This window comes from Mus caroli, unplaced genomic scaffold, assembly GCF_978045245.1.
Source record: "Mus caroli unplaced genomic scaffold, Mus_caroli_1 scaffold_6, whole genome shotgun sequence".
NCBI classification, from domain to species: Eukaryota; Metazoa; Chordata; class Mammalia; order Rodentia; family Muridae; genus Mus; species Mus caroli.
The window spans coordinates 112,803,769-112,821,348 of record NW_028227261.1 but is presented as its reverse complement, the minus strand read 5'-3'; the positions used below and the strand labels follow the sequence as shown (position 1 = coordinate 112,821,348).

The 17,580-nt window shown below is 54.2% G+C and overlaps 1 protein-coding gene across 5 annotated transcripts in view; it reads right to left on the bottom strand.

Moving 5' to 3' along the window:
- The window catches only part of Cntfr (ciliary neurotrophic factor receptor), a 38,161-nt gene that overhangs the window by 16,789 nt on the left and 3,792 nt on the right, over window positions 1–17,580 (bottom strand). For all 5 annotated transcript variants that reach the window (XM_029475832.2, XM_021160395.3, XM_029475831.2 and 2 more), the window contains exons 2-3: window positions 12,487–12,576; window positions 926–1,010 (exon numbers count right to left, since the gene is read on the bottom strand). In XM_029475832.2, the coding sequence (XP_029331692.1) occupies window positions 926–1,010 (85 nt within the window). In that variant the 5' untranslated portion in view covers window positions 12,487–12,576. The remainder of the gene's footprint in view (window positions 1–925; window positions 1,011–12,486; window positions 12,577–17,580) is intronic.

Here is a 17,580-nt window from a genome sequence, read left to right as displayed (position 1 = left end):
CGGGCCTTAATTGCCATGGAGGCCTTGTCACTACCCTTTCAACCCATGCACAGTCTTGAGGAGGATGGAGATCAGCTATTAAGATCTGTTAAATGCCTGGGCCCGAAAGTTATTCCCTCTCATGCCCTGCTTCTGCCTCCCCCAGCCAAGGTGGAGGCAGGACTGAATGTCAATGAAGGAACTTGGGGAACCTAATTGGAGACAACTTGCAAGTTCAGACTTTAATGTAGTTAAAGGGCTGATAGTCAAGTTAAAAGGGAATTATGTTTCCCCCAGCAGGAGGTACAGCTCCTTGTCCTATAAGATATGGGGACTCAGACCTCTCTAGACAAACAGATGGGGGGGGGGTAGAGAGGCTACCAATCACCCAACCCCCAAGCAGTGTCTCCCTCCTCCAGCCGCTCCAAATACCCAGCCCACCTTAGTCACCAGCCCTGTCCCATCTATCTTGATGTCTGTCCGCCATCTCTGTCACTTTTCTCCTTCAAGGATAAAGCTGACATCAGAGAGTAAGTAGCCTGTAAGTTTTGCCCAGACTCTTAAATGCTCCTACACCCCCATACACATCTTATCCAAATACTTTACAAGAGCTCCGTCCCCGGCCACCTCCATTCCCAACTCTTATCCCACCTGCCTGTCTCCTCCTGCCTGGACCCTCTACCTTCCTTCCCTATAGGACAAATTATTTCAAGCCAGAGACACAATCTGCATGTGACTACCCAGGTGAGGGTAGTGCCTGTGAGAATCAGTGGGTCAGCCTGCTTACCACTGTCACGTGACTACAGGTCCTTTGGGTGATGTATGTGGGACAGTGCCATAGTGTGGCTCTTGGGGGCATCTGTGTGCAGGTGTGCCAACGAGGGCTCATGTACGGTTCTGGGGGTGGGGGTGGGGGAATGGGCAAGCCGTTCTCCCAAGCACTCACCCTGTGGACTGTGTTTCTGCGTGTAGACAGCAGCGGCGGCGGCGGCAAGCACAGCACAGCAGGCCCATGGGACAGAAGCAGCCATCTGTGGGGAGAAACAGGTTGGGGATGGAGCAGCATCAGCCAGGGCAGGCACCTCTGGGTGGGGTTGGGGTGCTGCTTTCCAGGAATGTTGGGAAACTTCAGTCCCTGAGCCAGGGCACCTTGACCCCCAAACACCCTTCTTAGTGGGGTTTGGGTGTCCCGTATCCAGAAATGGAAGCCGGGATATTGGCTCCCATAGGAAAGGTTCGCTAAGAGGTTAAAAGACAACTACAGCGGTTTGTCATTCAGTAAAGACTGCTGACTACAGAATGTAGTCAGCCATGGATGAGTTATAGGACATTGGTAATGCCAGGGCCATTTTTCAAAATTAAAAAACATCTCTCTACCAGTGAGCTTAGCTAATTAGGTATACACACCACAAATAGAAAGGGCGATGTTTTAGCTTAATTGAGGGTCTGCACGTCTCCAGATCGCCTTGACTATAAGGCTACCTGCTATACTCCTGGGGAGGAAAGCCTGAAACCTGGATGTTCGAGAGCCCCTTTGATCTATCACTGGCCTCCACATAGACTCCTACTGGGCTCTGGGAAACTCAGGGCAGCAAGACAGTGGTGTGTGTATGCTAGCTAAGTCAGAGGTTGCTTCGGCTTTACTGTGCATCAGTGATCAAAAGAAAATGAAGACTGCTCATAATGTAAGTCCTTACCAAAGGTCTTAGAACACCCTTTACCTTAGACACATGGTCTCAACAACCCGGGACTCCCAGCCCCATGTCTACATATACTCATGCAGGTACACAAAGTACATCCAGGATATGTTCCCAGAAGCCAGGAAGAACCCAGTGGTTCCCCCACTTAATAGCCTTCCTCCCGGAATCAGTCCAGTTCCCCCACCGCAGCACAAGCACAGACCTGAGGCAAGGAAAGATTTCCTGCAGCACAGGCTCTCTTGTTTTCCACTCTGAGGATGGAAATTGGGGGACTACCAACCATGCAGAAGCAGAGATCCAAAGATAGACCCCAGGGGCTACTGTGAGATTTAACCATGGCTGCTGTCAGGTCCAGCCAGCCTCGCAGTAGACCTTGGCCAGAAACACAGACCCAAACAACCAGATACGGACCCAAACAATCAGCTCTACACTAGCACTGTCAGAGAGCCCATCAGACAAAGATGGATACAGCCAGATAAGCAGTGACCAGAGTACAGCCAGCACACCAAAGCAGCCGCCAAAAGCACAGCAAGCTGCTTCAGTAGACCCCAGCGAGGGAGAACAAGAACTCGGGCAAAGAAACCAACAGCAGACAGAGACACCGTCAGAAATGCAGCCAGGGAAAGTCTGATACACAAGCAGAGAAAACGCTAGACGCAAACAGGCATCCACTCAGACAAGAAACTAGAGAGAGACCCAGAGCTGCAGCCGAATGCTCGCTCCCTCAGTCAGGAAGTAGCTGCGCCACCAAGAGCATTGCCAGACTCAGGGCCACAGCCAGAGATAGCATCAGACACACTGCCAAAGAGTCAGCCAGACACACAGCCAGAGAAGCTGACACACTGCCAGGTACACCCAGAGAAAGGGCAGAGGAAGGTGGGCATCAGGCTGTGGTGACGAGGGTGGGAGTGAGCCTGCCTTCCTGAGAGCTCCTTTATGGGCCCCCGGCTCCCACTTGCCTCTTGGCTATCCTCCGCTCACCCTAGACACTTGCCCTCCTCTGAGCCTGCCTGTCCTTATGGCCATAGCCACAGGTACTCTCTGCTGGTGTGACCTTGACCCCTTTCCACACCAGTGCCTCCTAGGGCCTGGGTTCCCTTTTGGGCAGGTCCCTAATGACTCTCAATCATTCCTCATCTCCAGCCACTCCTCAGGTCTAGGAGGTTAGGACAATGACTAAAGACACAGAACTAGCCAATCATAAAATGACCCCAAGTCAGCTAGGATGCTGAGCTGGTTGTGGAGAAAGAGAGAGAGAGAGAGAGAGAGAGAGAGAGAGAGAGAGAGAGAGAGAGAGAGAGAGAGAGAGAGAGAGAGGCAGGAATCCTACCTGGCTCCCCCAACCCCCAGCCTTGGAAGGTGGCCTTTAGACCCTCCCTCCCTCTCTCTGTGCCATCCATCTGTCCATGCTTTTCGCCTAGATCTTCCGCCTCAGTGCCAGTCCACTGACCACCACCTGGGAACAAGAAGCAGCACATGGGCAGGCAGGCAGGTAGGCAAGCAAGCAGACGGGTCAGAGGTTAGATCCGGAGGGAGTTTCAGGGCAAGAGAGCAAAGCCCCTGCTCTCTGCTCCTTCTAGGTTCTAGTCACGCTCTGGAGGCAGAAGATGTCCAAGACAGACACATATGCATCCTCCCCAGCGTACAAACACACACACACACACACACACACACACACACACACACACACACACAGAGTCAGGCCCCCACAGGGGGAGGGGAGGCTTCTTCATCAAAGTCGCCTCCATCAGCCCGATGAGTTACTGTAAGGGCCGGGCCCTGGGCCAACGGGGCTGCAGCCACAGGAGACGGGTGCTGCTGAGAGCTAGTGAGCTAGCTAGTGCTGCAGAGAGTGGGGGTGGGGTATCAAGACAGACACTGCAGGGTCTGGGCACACAGAGCCTTGGGTAAGAGAAACAGGCGTGGTGAGGCAGAGCACTGAGTGGGTACTGACAGGGGCAAGGACCAGAGACAGAAGTTGAAGAAAAGACATGAGGCAGAAGACAGGGCACCCTGGCTGGAAACTGCAGCTATTCCAACTGAGAAGACAGACACAAAGGCTCACTATGCCCACCCTAGACCATCTCAAAAGCCCGTGTGACTCCTGTAGCTGGTAGGTGGCGAGCAGTCAGTGCAGCCACCAGGACTGGTAAGGTGCAAGAGCAGGTTCTTCCTGCAGTTGGAAAGATTCTCGCTGGGGATCTAAAAGCTCAGTCTCTAGGAAAGGGGGGGGGAATAAAGCCTCACCCCCCCTTGCTTCTACTGATACAAAACAAAACAAAAACTGCCACCACCTCTCTGCCCTCCATCACCACCAACTCCCATCTCAGAACAAACAGCTCCTTTCCCAAATCCTTACTTTAGGACTCCAGGATAGATCTAGATGATAAATGTCATACAACCCCAGAGAAGGTTGTACCCCAGCCTAGGCTCCTTTATGGATCACGCAAAGAGGTCAGTCCCAGAATAAAGATGGAGCAGAGTGCCCAAACATCATGAAAGCAGCCCTGTGCCTTACAACACAAGCTTCCAATACCATTTCTCATGTGGAACCCCGTGTCATCAGTACCTACATATACAAACAACATATAAGACAAATCCTAGGGCTCCAATTGAGTGACACTGTCCCACTGTGACACAAAGACACTACCACACAATGTTAATAAGTCAGAGGAAATGATACAATTGCACCTTGCACAATGACACACAAGCACTGACAGTCACCACAGTAACAATGTTGCAGTAAGAGTCAATCACAACACCAACAATGCACTGATACCTGTTGAAATGGATACAGTCACACAGAGTAGCAGAGATGTTGACATGGATACAGTTCTGACACAAAGATGGTGACAGACTCAATGGCATACCGAATGATACCAGTTCACAGAAATGCTATCACCCATGGAAGCTGACAGTAACCATTAGTAATACTGCCAGACAGCGACAAGCTACACACTGGTGACCTCAACTACCCAGTACTGGAGTCTGGTTTAGGATTCTGGACCCCAAGACCACTCTTACCAGCCCCAGCAATGTCCCAGATGCTCTATGTCCCCACCTCACTTGTTGCCTAGCTAAACGGACAATTTGGAGGGGGGGTGCTGTTTGGAAACTCCCCCCCCTTATGTCTGCAGAGCTACAACCAGAAGTTTGGGGGAATCCCTTTAAAAACAGATTGGGCTGTGGGTTGGGAGGACTGCTGAGTGCTGCCTGGGTCTCAGCCCCAGCTGGGTGTGTGTGATCTGTAGTAGCTATGGGTGGAGGCTGGCGTGAGGGTTAGGAATGTTCACTCTGCCCTTGACCGTGAAGGAGAAGGGCTGCCTCACGAAGTGACCTCAAAGCAAGGTTACTAATCCATCTCCAAGTTGGGTAACTGAGATCCAGTGGTCACTGGCCAGGACTCCTTGCAGTGCCTGAACAGGACTGAAGTGACTCGTTCACAGTGTTGACAACTCCAAACTCCAATCTCGCACAGCGTGAGTAGAAAGGGCACCCTTCCCATCTCCTCAGAGCAGCCTAAAGGTCCTACATATGGGCATAAGGCAGGCAAAGGGGACACTGATGTAAAGGTCTGGGATATCAGCGAGCCTCCAACCTGTGGAGAAATTAGGATGAAGCAAGAGAGAGGAGACATGGGGACAAGGATAGGGTGAGCAGGGAAAATTAGCCCTGGCCTGGACAAGGGGGAGCTTGGGAGAGACAGGGCAGGAAGCTCCAGGAGGGGAGGAGTCTAGGCTGGAGGCCCCCAGATCCCACCAGGCCTAGACAGCCTGGACAGTGTGGGCGGAGGGGGCTGGTGCAGAGGCCTGAATGGTTCACAGGCTGGATTGGAGGAGGACCAGGCCAAGGAGGGAGGCCTGGCTCCTGGCAGTTGGCCAGCAGGTCCCCTCACGTGGGGGGGGCGGGGGGGGAGGAAGGGGAGAGAAAGGAAGAGGGCACAGGTCAGGGCCACTCCTGGGCTATAGGCTCCCACTCAATAGTTCCATGCCTCCCTCCTGTCTTTCTGACTCTCTTGTCTCTGGTTCTATCCCTTTCCCTCCTTTGAATCCAGCCCTCCTCTTCCTCTCATCTCTTGGTGCCACCAAGCGACATAGGACCCAGAAGCTGTGACTGAGGTTGGGATTCAAGCCTTCTTCTCCTTCTGGGCTGCTATGGCCCCTCCCACGGCAAGCCTGAGTGCCCAGGGGAAAGGACCCCACACCAGCACGTGTGCCCCCTCCTGCTTAAAAGGGGTAGGATACGGCTGAGCACCAGTGGGAGGGAGGGCAAGACGGAGGCAGCAATAGCAATTTCCCAGCTCCAGCCTCTGGCTGAGGTTGTAGAAAAGGAGGCCGCCCCAATGTGAGTGAGTTGGGGGGGTGGGTATCCGCACCTGCTGTTGTGACCTCCAGAGCCGGAGATGGGGGCCCGTGGGGGGGGACACAGAGATTCCGATGGATCTTGGCAGCAGCCTGGACTCTAAGTGCTCACACACCCCCACCCCCAGCCTCTTGTACCGTGGGGACCCTGAGTTCAGCATGTGCGTGCCCTGCTTGCTGCACGTGTGTACAGGCGTGTTAGAAGAGCCTGGGGCCCTCCTACGATGGGTCTGACTGAGCAGCTGGGGACATGTCCTGGAAAGATGAGAATCCATCCCGCCAGCCTGAGCCCACATGGAGAGGTCCACTCGGAGCCCTGGAACTGTACTCGGAGCAGACCTCTAGATGCAGGAGGTCTGGGCTTGTCTCTTCAGAAGGCATTTGCTCCAGCAGCCCCTGCCTCTTGCACGGGGAGCAGGAAAGAACAGAGGAATTCATGTTCTCTCTTTGGGCACATGCTCTGGACAGCTTCACAGAATCGGAGGCACAGGTGACAAACTTCCTACTGGCCAAGCTCAGTCCAAAGTTTGTGGTTTACAGAAGAACCAGAAGGAGCCCTCCACCCAAAAAGGGCCAATATACCAGTTATGTGAAGGGCAGTGGGGTGGGGGGGGTACCCACTGCATGGGGAGAGTAGAGAGCCAGAATGCCATGATCTCTGGGGGGATAGGCAAGAACATATGGCTGAAAGAAACTCTCTCTAGCTGGGGTAGGTGGAAGGAAAGGGTCTACAGCAAGTGTGAACGCAGGAAGACGAGGGCACTGTAGTGCCCTCCATGGAGACAGAACAGACAAAATGGCTCTTCAGACTGGGAGCCTAGATCAAAGGCTTGTTTCTCTACCCCCACCCCTACCAGATCACTACTATAGTACAGCACACCCTTGAAACTATAGACATTGGTTGGGCATGGTGGCACATGCCTTTAATCCCAGCCCTGAGAAGGCAGAGGCAGGCAGACCTCCATGAGTTCGAGGCCAGCCTGGACTACAGGGCGAGTTCCAGAACAGCCAGGGCTATGTAAAGAGACTGTCAAAAAAAAAAAATCCATGCAGGGATACACACACACACACACACACACACACACACACACACACCCCAGCAGGGCACTCGAAGCATGAGTTTGTAACAGGAAGAACTGAAGATGGTCTTTTTGGCAGAGCCAGAGTTGGTGGGGGGAGAAGTCTCCTTTTCCTTATGGAACAATGTTCTGTTTTCTCTGCCCCCTTAGCATGCACGTGTACCATGCATGCTACTTCTGAGGAACCTTCTGCTCTGCTGGGTAAGAGCAAGCCATCCTCCCTCCCTCTCCCTGCTCTCCACAATCTGTTCCTGATGGTAAACACAGGCGTGAGTACACATGCCCACATGTTCACACACACCAGCAATTCAGGATGACACAGGACCCAGTGTTCACCTCACGCTGGGAAGAGGCACATGCTAGAGAATGCTCCCAGCCAGCCAGCAGAGCCTCCCAGAGACCCCATCTACACACACACACACACACACACACACACACACACACACACACACACGGCCAGTGCTTAGCAGACATACCAGCAGCCTCACATACAATCTAACATCCAGTCACAAGCATGTGTCATGGCCTCCCCTGCAGACATGCACTGCCAATGCCTCATACACTGGTGCACACACACACATGTGCATGCACTCTCTCTCTCTCTCTCTCTCTCTCTCTCTCTCTCTCTCTCTCTCTCTCTCATATGTCACAGTTGCGCACAGAGACTCCCTCACACAGAAAGACCACCGACTCACATATGGATACTATCACACTCAAAGCTGTCAACCCTCCACACAGATGCCACCATATGCTTCCAGAAAACCCAGAACTCTCCAGTCACTCTCAGCCCGCCATGCTCCCAATGGGAAAGACACAGACACTCATGACAGTCACACTGGGCTGGAACCTGGGTGCGCTTGAGGAAAGGAGATAAAGCAACGTGGCTGAAGCCAGGACTGAGACAAGGAAGGAGCGCGTCACTCCTCCGCTTCTTTAAAAGGCGAAGAATTACAATGATTTCCCAAGCAGCTCCTTCTTCCTCCGACCCTGCTTTCAACAACATTATGGGATGGTGGGAGATCCAGGAAGGCTGCAGGGGTGGGGAAACCCTGGGGTGAGAGATGGTGGCACTGGTGACAGCAGGTACCAGAAAAGCCCCAAACATGCCGTGCTCCATGCCGTACTACCTTCCCTGATTTCTCCAGGCTAAGAAGCAACAGCTTTCAGCCTATCCTCTCCCTGGTCCTCTGTGCTCTATGCTCCCTACCTGTCTCTAGTACATCCAGCTAGCAGGCCTCCAGACAGACTGGATGAGAGATGGGGGATGGGGGTGGGTGGGTAGGAAGGAGATGAATAAGCCCTCACCTAACAATCACACCCAAGCCTCCCCATCACTGTCAGGCCCACAGAGAGGTGGAGACAGAGGCAGAGCCTCGGACAAAGTAGGCTCTCACCTAACTGGCCACTAAGGACAAGAGCCCTAAAGTGTTCTTGGGCACTGTAGTTCCACCCGCGAGTCCTTTCTCAGGATGGGAGGTCCTGATACTAGGTCCTAAGGCGCTGTCCAGGCAGAAGGGAATCCAGACTGAGCTGGCCAGTCCCCAAGCCTGGAACAACTGACATTCTCAGCATTTGCCTCTCTGCTTGTAGCCCTGTTGCTTGCATCCCAGGAAGACCCTGTTGTGCTCCCTGGTCCAGGCTTGACAGCAAACACCGGGCACAACACCTAAGGAAACTAGCCAGGCACGGGCAATCCCATAAAAGCCAGGTGATCACGAATTGAGGAAAGCAGAAGAAATCAGACTGAGGCGCCAGGGGGGTGGGGGATAAGGAATCCAGATGACAGTGCCCCAAAGAAGGTAGATACTGGAGCCAAACGAAGCCAGGCACTGGGGACTGCAGAGAGCTGGGAGGTGTGGACAAATGAAGGCAGGCTTCGGGGATCAAATGAAACTAGGCAAGAGGCCCACAGGATGTGAGAAGAGAGAGATATCAGGAACTCATCCCCCTGTCTAGATGTCACCCCCACACCCTAGGCCTCTCTCTCGGTAGCCCCCTCCCCCAGGCCGATGGACACAGCCAAAGCCCCCTCCCCTCTCAGAGGCCTGGTCCGCCTACAGCCAATGGGCCCCGGCCCCATCCCTGAGACCTCAGGAAGTCCCAGTCCCTCCCACCGGCTGCTGAGGCAGGGGGGCTGGGGAGAAAGCGCAGAGAAGAGAGACAGCTTGGCAGGGGGAGCGCCGAGCAGCCGCGGGGGGCGGGGGCCGAGGAAGGAGCGGGAAGCGCCGCGGCGGGCTGGCGGGCTGGCGCGGGTGGGGAGGGGGGGTCCCCGCCGCGGCGGGGCGGCGGGGTGACAAGTTCTCGGCCCCGCGGCCGCGCGCACTGACCTGGGTCCCCGCGCAGGCGCCCGGCCGGTGCTGGGCGCTCCGTGGGTCCGACCGGCAGCCTGCGGACATCGGTCCCCGGAGCTTCCCCACCCCCGAGGGGCCGGGCCGGAGCGCCACGGCCGCGCCGGAGCCAGCGGGCGAGCGAGAGGGCGAGAGGGCGAGCGGGGAGGCAAGCGGGCCGGGAGGGGGAGGCAGCGCGCCGGGAGCCGAGCGAGCGAGCCGAGGCAGCGAGTGAGGGACGGCATGCAGTGAGGTCATCCTTTGAATCTAATTGTCTGAGTCAGGAGGAGATGTGGCACTTGATGCTGGGGGAGGGGCGGGGAGGGGACCCTCGGAACGGCCGGGGGTGGCGGGCTCCGCTCCCCCAAACCCGCGGCTTGGATGCGGGGCTCGGAGCTGACCTCTGCTGCCCGGGTACCAGCCATCCAGCCTGGAGACGAGCATCTCAGTTCCAGCTCTGGGCCACCTTTCTGTCCTCTTGGGAGTGATGGGAACCTGCTGAAGCCCGGGTCATCTTTCCACATTTTTTTAGGGAATGGTAGACATTCCGCCCGCCCCCCCGCCACTCCCAGTCATAATTCTGCCCTCAAGGAAGAAGAGTGTACTTCAGCCTTCCACATTGTCTCTGTGTACTTCAGAAAAATGGGCCTGGGACTCTTCTCCCAAGTTAACTACCTGCACTGGGAATCTGGTGGGATGTCGAAATTGAGCCCCAGTCACGGCCTTGCTCTCTGGGAAGGACAGTGCAGAGGCCACAGATCCCCCATCCCAATACCACCCCCCCATTCTTGCTCTATTTGCTCAAGCCTCCCTCGTTCAGGAGGGCCAAGCAGGGCCAGTCTCCAGGAGCACCAGGAGGCTACCCAAAGGACTCAGCTGCTCAGACTGTAGTGGGGCAAGTCAGCAGCTAGGCCTCGGGCTGGTGAGGCTCACACACCCAGGCGTGCACACAGAAGCACATGCACACATCTGCACACACGGGCGGGCGGGCGCAAGGATGGACCAGGCGGCTAGGGATGCTCTCACCGAGGGGCCACGTGCCCCTCCCCTCGCCCCCGTGGGGGAGGGGTGATAAATATTTAAGGGGCTTTTAGCTCAGAAGGGGCTGAAGCCGGGGGAGGGGGGGGATCCACGCTGCCTGATTAATGGGGTTACGGGCTTGGATCAATCTGTCCGCCTGCCGCTCCCTCCTTCCCTCCTCCTCCCTCCCTCCGCCTAATGCGCTTTATCAGGAGACGTTTTTCTGACTTGGCAGCGTCGCGCGTTTTAAATAGACCCATTTAGAGCTCGGGTTGGGGGAGAAGAAGGGGGAGGTGGAGGGAGACAGAGATTGAGACGGGCAAGGAGACAGAGACAAATAGGGAGAGAGACGCCCGGAAGAGAGAGACAGGAGGGGGGAGAGAAAGAGAGAGAAAGAGAGGGGGGGGGAAGGCAGAGGAGAAAGGAGAGGCTGAGGGTAAGACTCCCGTGGAGGCTGAGATGGAGGGAGGTGATGGGAGGCCAGAGCAAAGGTGGGGGCTGCAGAGCAGAAACAAACACAGAAAGACTGAGAGAGGAGAGCAGGCACCAGCAGCCAGCGGAAACCCAGAGAGAGGCTCTCTGCAAGGGCTGAGTGCTAGCTTGGGAGACAGCAGATATCTTTTATTTCCAAAAACAGTTTTTCATCCACTTTGTTAAATTAAAAAGCTGTTTTTAAAGTGGCGCTGGAGGTGCTGCGGGGAGCGTGGACAGAACTGCCAAGCCCTCCTTCCTCAGCCCCACAGAAGCAGCTTCAGCTTGAGCCCCTGGGGTGTCTCCAGCTCCCCTGCTCTCTGCGATCCTCTGAGATCCCCAGGGACAGGGTCAGGGCATCTGAGCTACTGTTCACTGGCAGGAAGTCCTTCCTGCTGTCTGGCTTCAGTCTCTCTTGCTGTAAGGAGTTTTCTTTCTCTCTCTCTCTCTCTCTCTCTCTCTCTCTCTCTCTCTCTCTCTCTCTCTCTCCTGAGCACGACCCTCACTCCTTAAGCAGAGCTTCTAGCTCCCTACACTGCTCCCAATTTGGGGGTGCTTATGGCCAAGTAGCTTGTTTTTCTGGTAGGACATCAGATTCCCAGATATACTCCAATAAATACCATCTATTATTCTGTAAATCCATTTCATAGCCCCTCTAGTTTGAACACACTTCTAACATAGACCCCACCCCATGTCCTTAGGCCCTCTGAGAGGAATGAGGTGGGAAGCCTAATTTACAGTACAGCATCTCTTCCTCCTTCCTTCTCTGGACCCCTGAACCATTTAAGCTCCCCGAAGGCCATGTGTCAGCCTGGACTACCCCACTCCATCCTTAACAGCATGCACTCCTGGTTTTGAAGGGTTGGTTGCCCCCCCATCCCACCTCTCACCTCCCTGCCCTGCTGCCCCAAGCCAGGAAAATGGCCAGTCTGTTTGGGAGCTGAGATGAAAAGCCCAGCCGGCCTTTGTGGGCCTCTGGCCTTTGTGGGCCTTTGGCGGGTTTTGGACAATAGGCCCTTCCGTTCCGCTCCAGTGCCTCAATTCCTCAGATGCCCCCACCCTGGGGCTGCCAATCCAGGGGCCTTGCCTGCTTGAATGAGAGGCAAAGAGGGCGAGACTCAGCCCCACTGCTGGCCCCACAAGACTTTTGGACCTGCCATTCCATCTCCTTCAAGCTCAGCTACTCCTTCAAGCTCAGCTACTCCTTCAAGCTCAGCTGCTCCCCTAATGGAACCAGAGAGATGTTTTAGGGGCAGAGAGGGAAGGAAGGGGAAGACACAGATAGCAACAAGATGTTCCTAAATCTGGCATTCAGCATCCTCCATACAGAAGGTTATCCTGACTGATGCTGCCCTTTCCTGTGTGATGGAGGATGAGCTTCTTTCCTCCTCTGGAACTAATATAGGGCCACAAGGAGTCTCAGGCCCTAGGTCTTGGGAGACAGGACAGGAGAGCTGCAGGAGCGGGTCTCAGGTCTGTCACTCAGGGCCCAGTGCACCTGCCTGATGCCCCAAGAACAGCCTGCTCTGCCTGGGCTCCCAGCACCTACCTCGTTACCACCAGCTGTTCTCCACACACATCAATATTATCCTCCTCTCCAGACCAAAGTCTTCCTGGGATGATGTGACGGGGCAGGGTTCTGGAAGGGCAAAGGACATACATCAGGTCAGAGAAACCACAGGTCTTTCCGGAGCCCATCACATACTCATAAGCCCACTCTTAAGGGAGGCCAGCATCTCAGTGTTCTCATCTGTGAAATGGGAACAGTTATCTCGGCGCACCGTTTTGATGACTCGGCACCTGAGCAGCTGCTAGTGGGTGGGCCTCGATACAGCTAAGTGAGAATGCTCACCTAGCATGGGTTCCCCAGCACGACACCCCACACCCCAAAGCTAGCTGTTATTATCATATCTCTGCCAGAAGCAGATATGCCTGGGAGAAGGGAAAAAAAAGCAGTATAGTCTTCTACGAGCTCTTTGCTGACTTCAGTTCTAAACCACAGGGACAAACAAAGGGCACAAGATAGGCCTGACACCACTCACAGATACATACCACAGATTCCCACAGGCAGGGTTCAGACAGAAAGGCCCCCACATCAAACATGCACGCGCGCGTGTGTGCGCATGCTCGCGCACACACACACACACACACACACACACACACACGTGTCACGGGCGCTGGCCTCGATGCCCACCGTCCCCACATCCTCCAGATCCCCACCATGACTTCCTGAGCATCCAGCATGTGCCGGAATTGTTTAAGCAGCCATATTTGCATCATCCTTTCTTCTTGGTGATCCCTCCATGAGATGGGTGCTAACGTTCTTGCCACTTGACAGCAAACAAACAAACAAGCAAACAAACAAATGAAAAAACCCTGGCATTGAAAGATATTAAATAACTTCCACAAGACTGTAGGTCTGACCACTCCTGGAGCCCAGAATGGAGTCAGTAGCCCTCCCCGCTCCACCTTTCCATGCCAGTTTGCCTCGGCAGCTCTCATCCACTTACACAGTGCTAAGGATCTTTATTCTTTTTGGTCGTGCTGGACCCATGCTAACTGCGCACTCATTAAGCCTATCTGCAGCATCAGCTCACAACTGCCCAGGTCCTTGGCTCTGCAGTCTTTACATTAAGTCCTAACTGATGGCTAATTTCCCCCTTAGACAGGCTCTCCCTGTATAGATTAGAGATTTTTCTGGCCCCTGCCTCAGGGAAGTCCAAGTGGTTACCCCTACACCCAGCTTAACGTACATACACCCTTCCTTTAATCTTCCTTACTTAGGTGCATGAGTACTTTGTGTGTATGTATGTGTTTTGCTTGTACACATGTACATCATATGAGCGCATGGTGCCCTTGGAGATCGAAGGAGGGGTTTGATGCCCAGAACTGGAGTTACAGGAGCCGCCATGTGGGTCCTGGGAATTGAACCTGGGTCCTCTGCCAGAACAACCCTTAAGTTACATTTAAAAGCAAAACTGTATGTTGTGTGTGTGCATGTTCCTAAGTGTGTGTGTGTGTATGCACCACATGTGTGCAGGAGGCTGCAGAAGTGTCAGATCCCTTTAGCGGAAGTTACAAGCCATGTGGGTCCTGGGATCCGAACCTGGGTCCTTTGCAGGAGCAAGTTAGTTTCACTGCTGAGTCATCTCTCCAGCTCCTTAACTTACATTTTTTGTGCCAAATCATCAAAACAACATTCTGAGGTAGCCTTATTTCTACTCGGCAGTGAGAGCACTGAGACAGCAAAAGCTGCTCTTCCCAAATGGTGCAAATGGCCACTGGCAAGGGCCCTGGGACTTCAGAAAAGCTTCAATGAATTCTGACCACTCAATGGACCCCTCACCTTCTACAAGTCCCCAGGAGATAGTAAGGGTCTAACTGCTTCCTCAACAGGTCCCACAGTAAATCTGCCAAAGGTATGATTAGGAGCTTACATGCACACTCATGAGAAAGAAAAGGGACTCTGTCATGGAATCCTGCCCAGAAACCAGAAACATCACTAACAAGAGAAGGCCAGTAACTAAAACAGTGTGTTAGAGAGACAGGCTGGCTGGTGGTGACAGATACCAACACACCAAGACACAGGCCCCAAAGCAGGGAGATAGAGGGAAGGCAGACAGACATCAGGCCAAAGAATGACAGGTAGCTTGACACAAAGACAATGGTAGTAGAGAGAGGACAGGTTACATGAAAACACAGACAGATACACACTGACACGCAGAGGCATAGATAATTATAGACCCATCTGACCTTCACAAGAAAAAAAAAAGCCAAGCCAGACTTAGGCTGTGTGTGACATGTATGTGCGAGTGTGCGTGTGTTGGGGGAAGCATGCAATATCTCCACGCACATTACACCAGCTGCTTCCAACAATCTCATCTGATTAATAATAAATGCACTGTAATTACAGCTGCTCCCCCCAGCCCTGCTTCCTGGTTTGTTTGGTTTTTTTGTCAGCTGCCGCCAGGCCAGCCCCCTCCCTCCCCATCATGGCTCCCATGACCCTCTCTGTCCTCACCTGCAGCTTTCCAGGAGAAGGAGAGAATGTGAGCTGACAGGCCAGATTCCCGCTCTGTAGGGGCTCCCTGGCTCTCTAACCTGGATGAATGCCCTTAGGTGCCAAGCAAGATTTGTCCTCTGCATTTCTTCCTTCTCACCTCCCCCCTCCCACCTGTGTGTCACCAGCACTCCAATATGGCTAGAGATATACACAGGTGAGCTCTCCTCGGCTACCCTCACTCTCTTGCCAAAGATGTCACCACCCACAAGCCACTTACCCTTGGAAACCCAAGAAGCTTGAAGGCAAAAGGAACCCAGACAACGGACTCCCCCACTTCCACCCTACCACTCAGGGCTCTAAACATCCCAGTCTCCTTGGTTCCCCATTCCTCGGTGACTTGCCCCCACGTGCCCCCCAAGTCTACCTCCTCCCAGGCCTCCCACCAACAAAGCGTCTCTATCAGAATCAGCCGCTTCTCCGCCGATCTGTTTCTAATCGCTGGGGCCTGGTTCACGCTTGCACCCCCCCCCCCAATATTGATTCCATTATTTGGAAAGACATTGACGTCAGGAGTCTGGATGGGTGCCAAAACCGCCTTCTCTCCAGGCCTGGGCCAGGGCCCAGCGCCCCCCACCCCTCCAAATCCTGCGATTTCACGGAGGGGCGTGGAAAGGTCAGCTCACAGGCCAAGGTCACGTGGCATCTGCCTTCCCATACTGGACTCCTTTTGCTGTTTTTGGGACCACCATGTAGTGTTGTTCCTCCTCCTGAGGAGAGGGCCCACACAAAGGCCTGGGGTCAGAAGTGAGGTACAAGTCTACAAAAGGGGGTCTTACTGAAATCCTTGCTAGGACTTGCTGCACAAAAGGCGTTAAGGATAGCCAGTGGCTCAGGAGAGGGTACTTAAGGAAGCCGCTTGTTTACTTACCACACACACTTGCTAGGAACTTGAAAAGCTGCCGACTGACTGAGTTTTAGTTCTGGTGTTGGGTGCTCTTACCCTGCTAAGGAGGAAACTCCCTGTAGTGTTAAGATTACCAGTAGCCCTAAGTACTGCCTTCATTTAACTAACCACACACAACTGATCTAATAAAGCTTTGCTCGGTATGAATTAGAGGCCCTGCCCCTCCTGCATTGCCCACGGAAGCCTGCCTTGGTTTCCCCTGCTCAACTTTCACTCCCAGCCTCTCCTAGGAGACTCTCACCATGACGTGGGTGTGGGTCTCTCCTTATCTCTCTCCAGCTAAGGTGCTGCACAGAACCAACAGCTCCAGGCCTCTGGAAGGGCTGCGCATGTTTCAGGGTCCGTGTTTTCAGACAAACATTAATAACCAACCAACAGACAGTCCACCCTGCCTGAGCTTCCGTGACTTGGATATGGGGTCCATTCTCCAGACCTACAGAGAATTAAGGACACACTCTAGGAGAATAGAAACTGTCTGGGGAGAGAGCAGAAAGACCTCCGATCACTGCCTCGGGACTAGGTTACTGTCTGCTGCTTTCTCTCTCTCTGAGGGAAGAGGGGCTTTCCTTATCTCCATCTTTCAAATGACTCACTGACCCTTTGAACCAGGGAGCGGCCCAAAGAGGAGCCCCTGGGCCTCGAACCTGAAACTCCGAAGGGTCCCCCTCTCACAATCATGCCTCCATGTGGAGAATCCACTTCTGGCCGAGCACCAGGAACACGGTCCTGCCCACAGGAAGCCGCTTGTTTGATGGAAGAGAAAAGGCTTTATTTTTTTATTACACGTCCTTTCTGCATCACAGGCAGGGTACAGCGGTGACCGTGGCAGACCCAGAACCCACACAGCAGCACTAGCACCTTGCTGTACAATGCAAGGGAAGAACACATAAGGGTATGGCTGGACCCTGCCTGGAATCAGCAGAAATCTGTCCCCAAGTCCAGGAATCTCCAGCACATTCCCAAGACACAGATAGGCCCTGCTGCTTAAAAGTCACCACCACTGCCTGACTTCAGTTCCTTCTGATGTAGTCCTAACCTCAACTTCTGGGCACTGGGTCCCTACAGCTGTGGGGTCGAACATCTGCTCCAGCTCCTCCTTTTGCCTTTGGGCAGCCAGAGCTCCTGACTCTGGTGACACCCCTACCCCAATCCAGCACAGGCTTTAGGGGCTCCCTTTGCCTGCTGCAAAAATAAAGGGGGACAATGACCCCTTGCTCTCTACCCACAGTTCCTCCCCACAGGAAGCCAGAGCCAATGTGGGTGTGGTCACCCAGGGCCATAGGAGTTCACTGTCCCTCCCTCCCCCCCCCCACCTCACAGTGGGCTCTGGAGGAGGGGGTCAGTCCACTTCAATCTTCTTGCTTTCTGGACCCCCTCCCCAAACCACGCACACATGGTCCCCCCCCCAACCAATCTGCATTTCAAAGAAAATTCACTCCATATGTTTCCGATTCATTTACACTTCAACTCGCTATGGGGGGGCAGAGTGCAGAACGCCTTGCCTCCAAGCCCCCCCACCGCCCCCATAGGGAGGCTGGAGTGCATGTGTCCAAAGGGACACATCTTTTAAGGCTATGGAGCAGTTAAAGCCGGACCACCTCAGCCTGATGTGCCCACTCCATAATCCAAGTCCCTACTGTGTAAGCATCTATGGGGCTGGGGTGGGGGTAGTATGC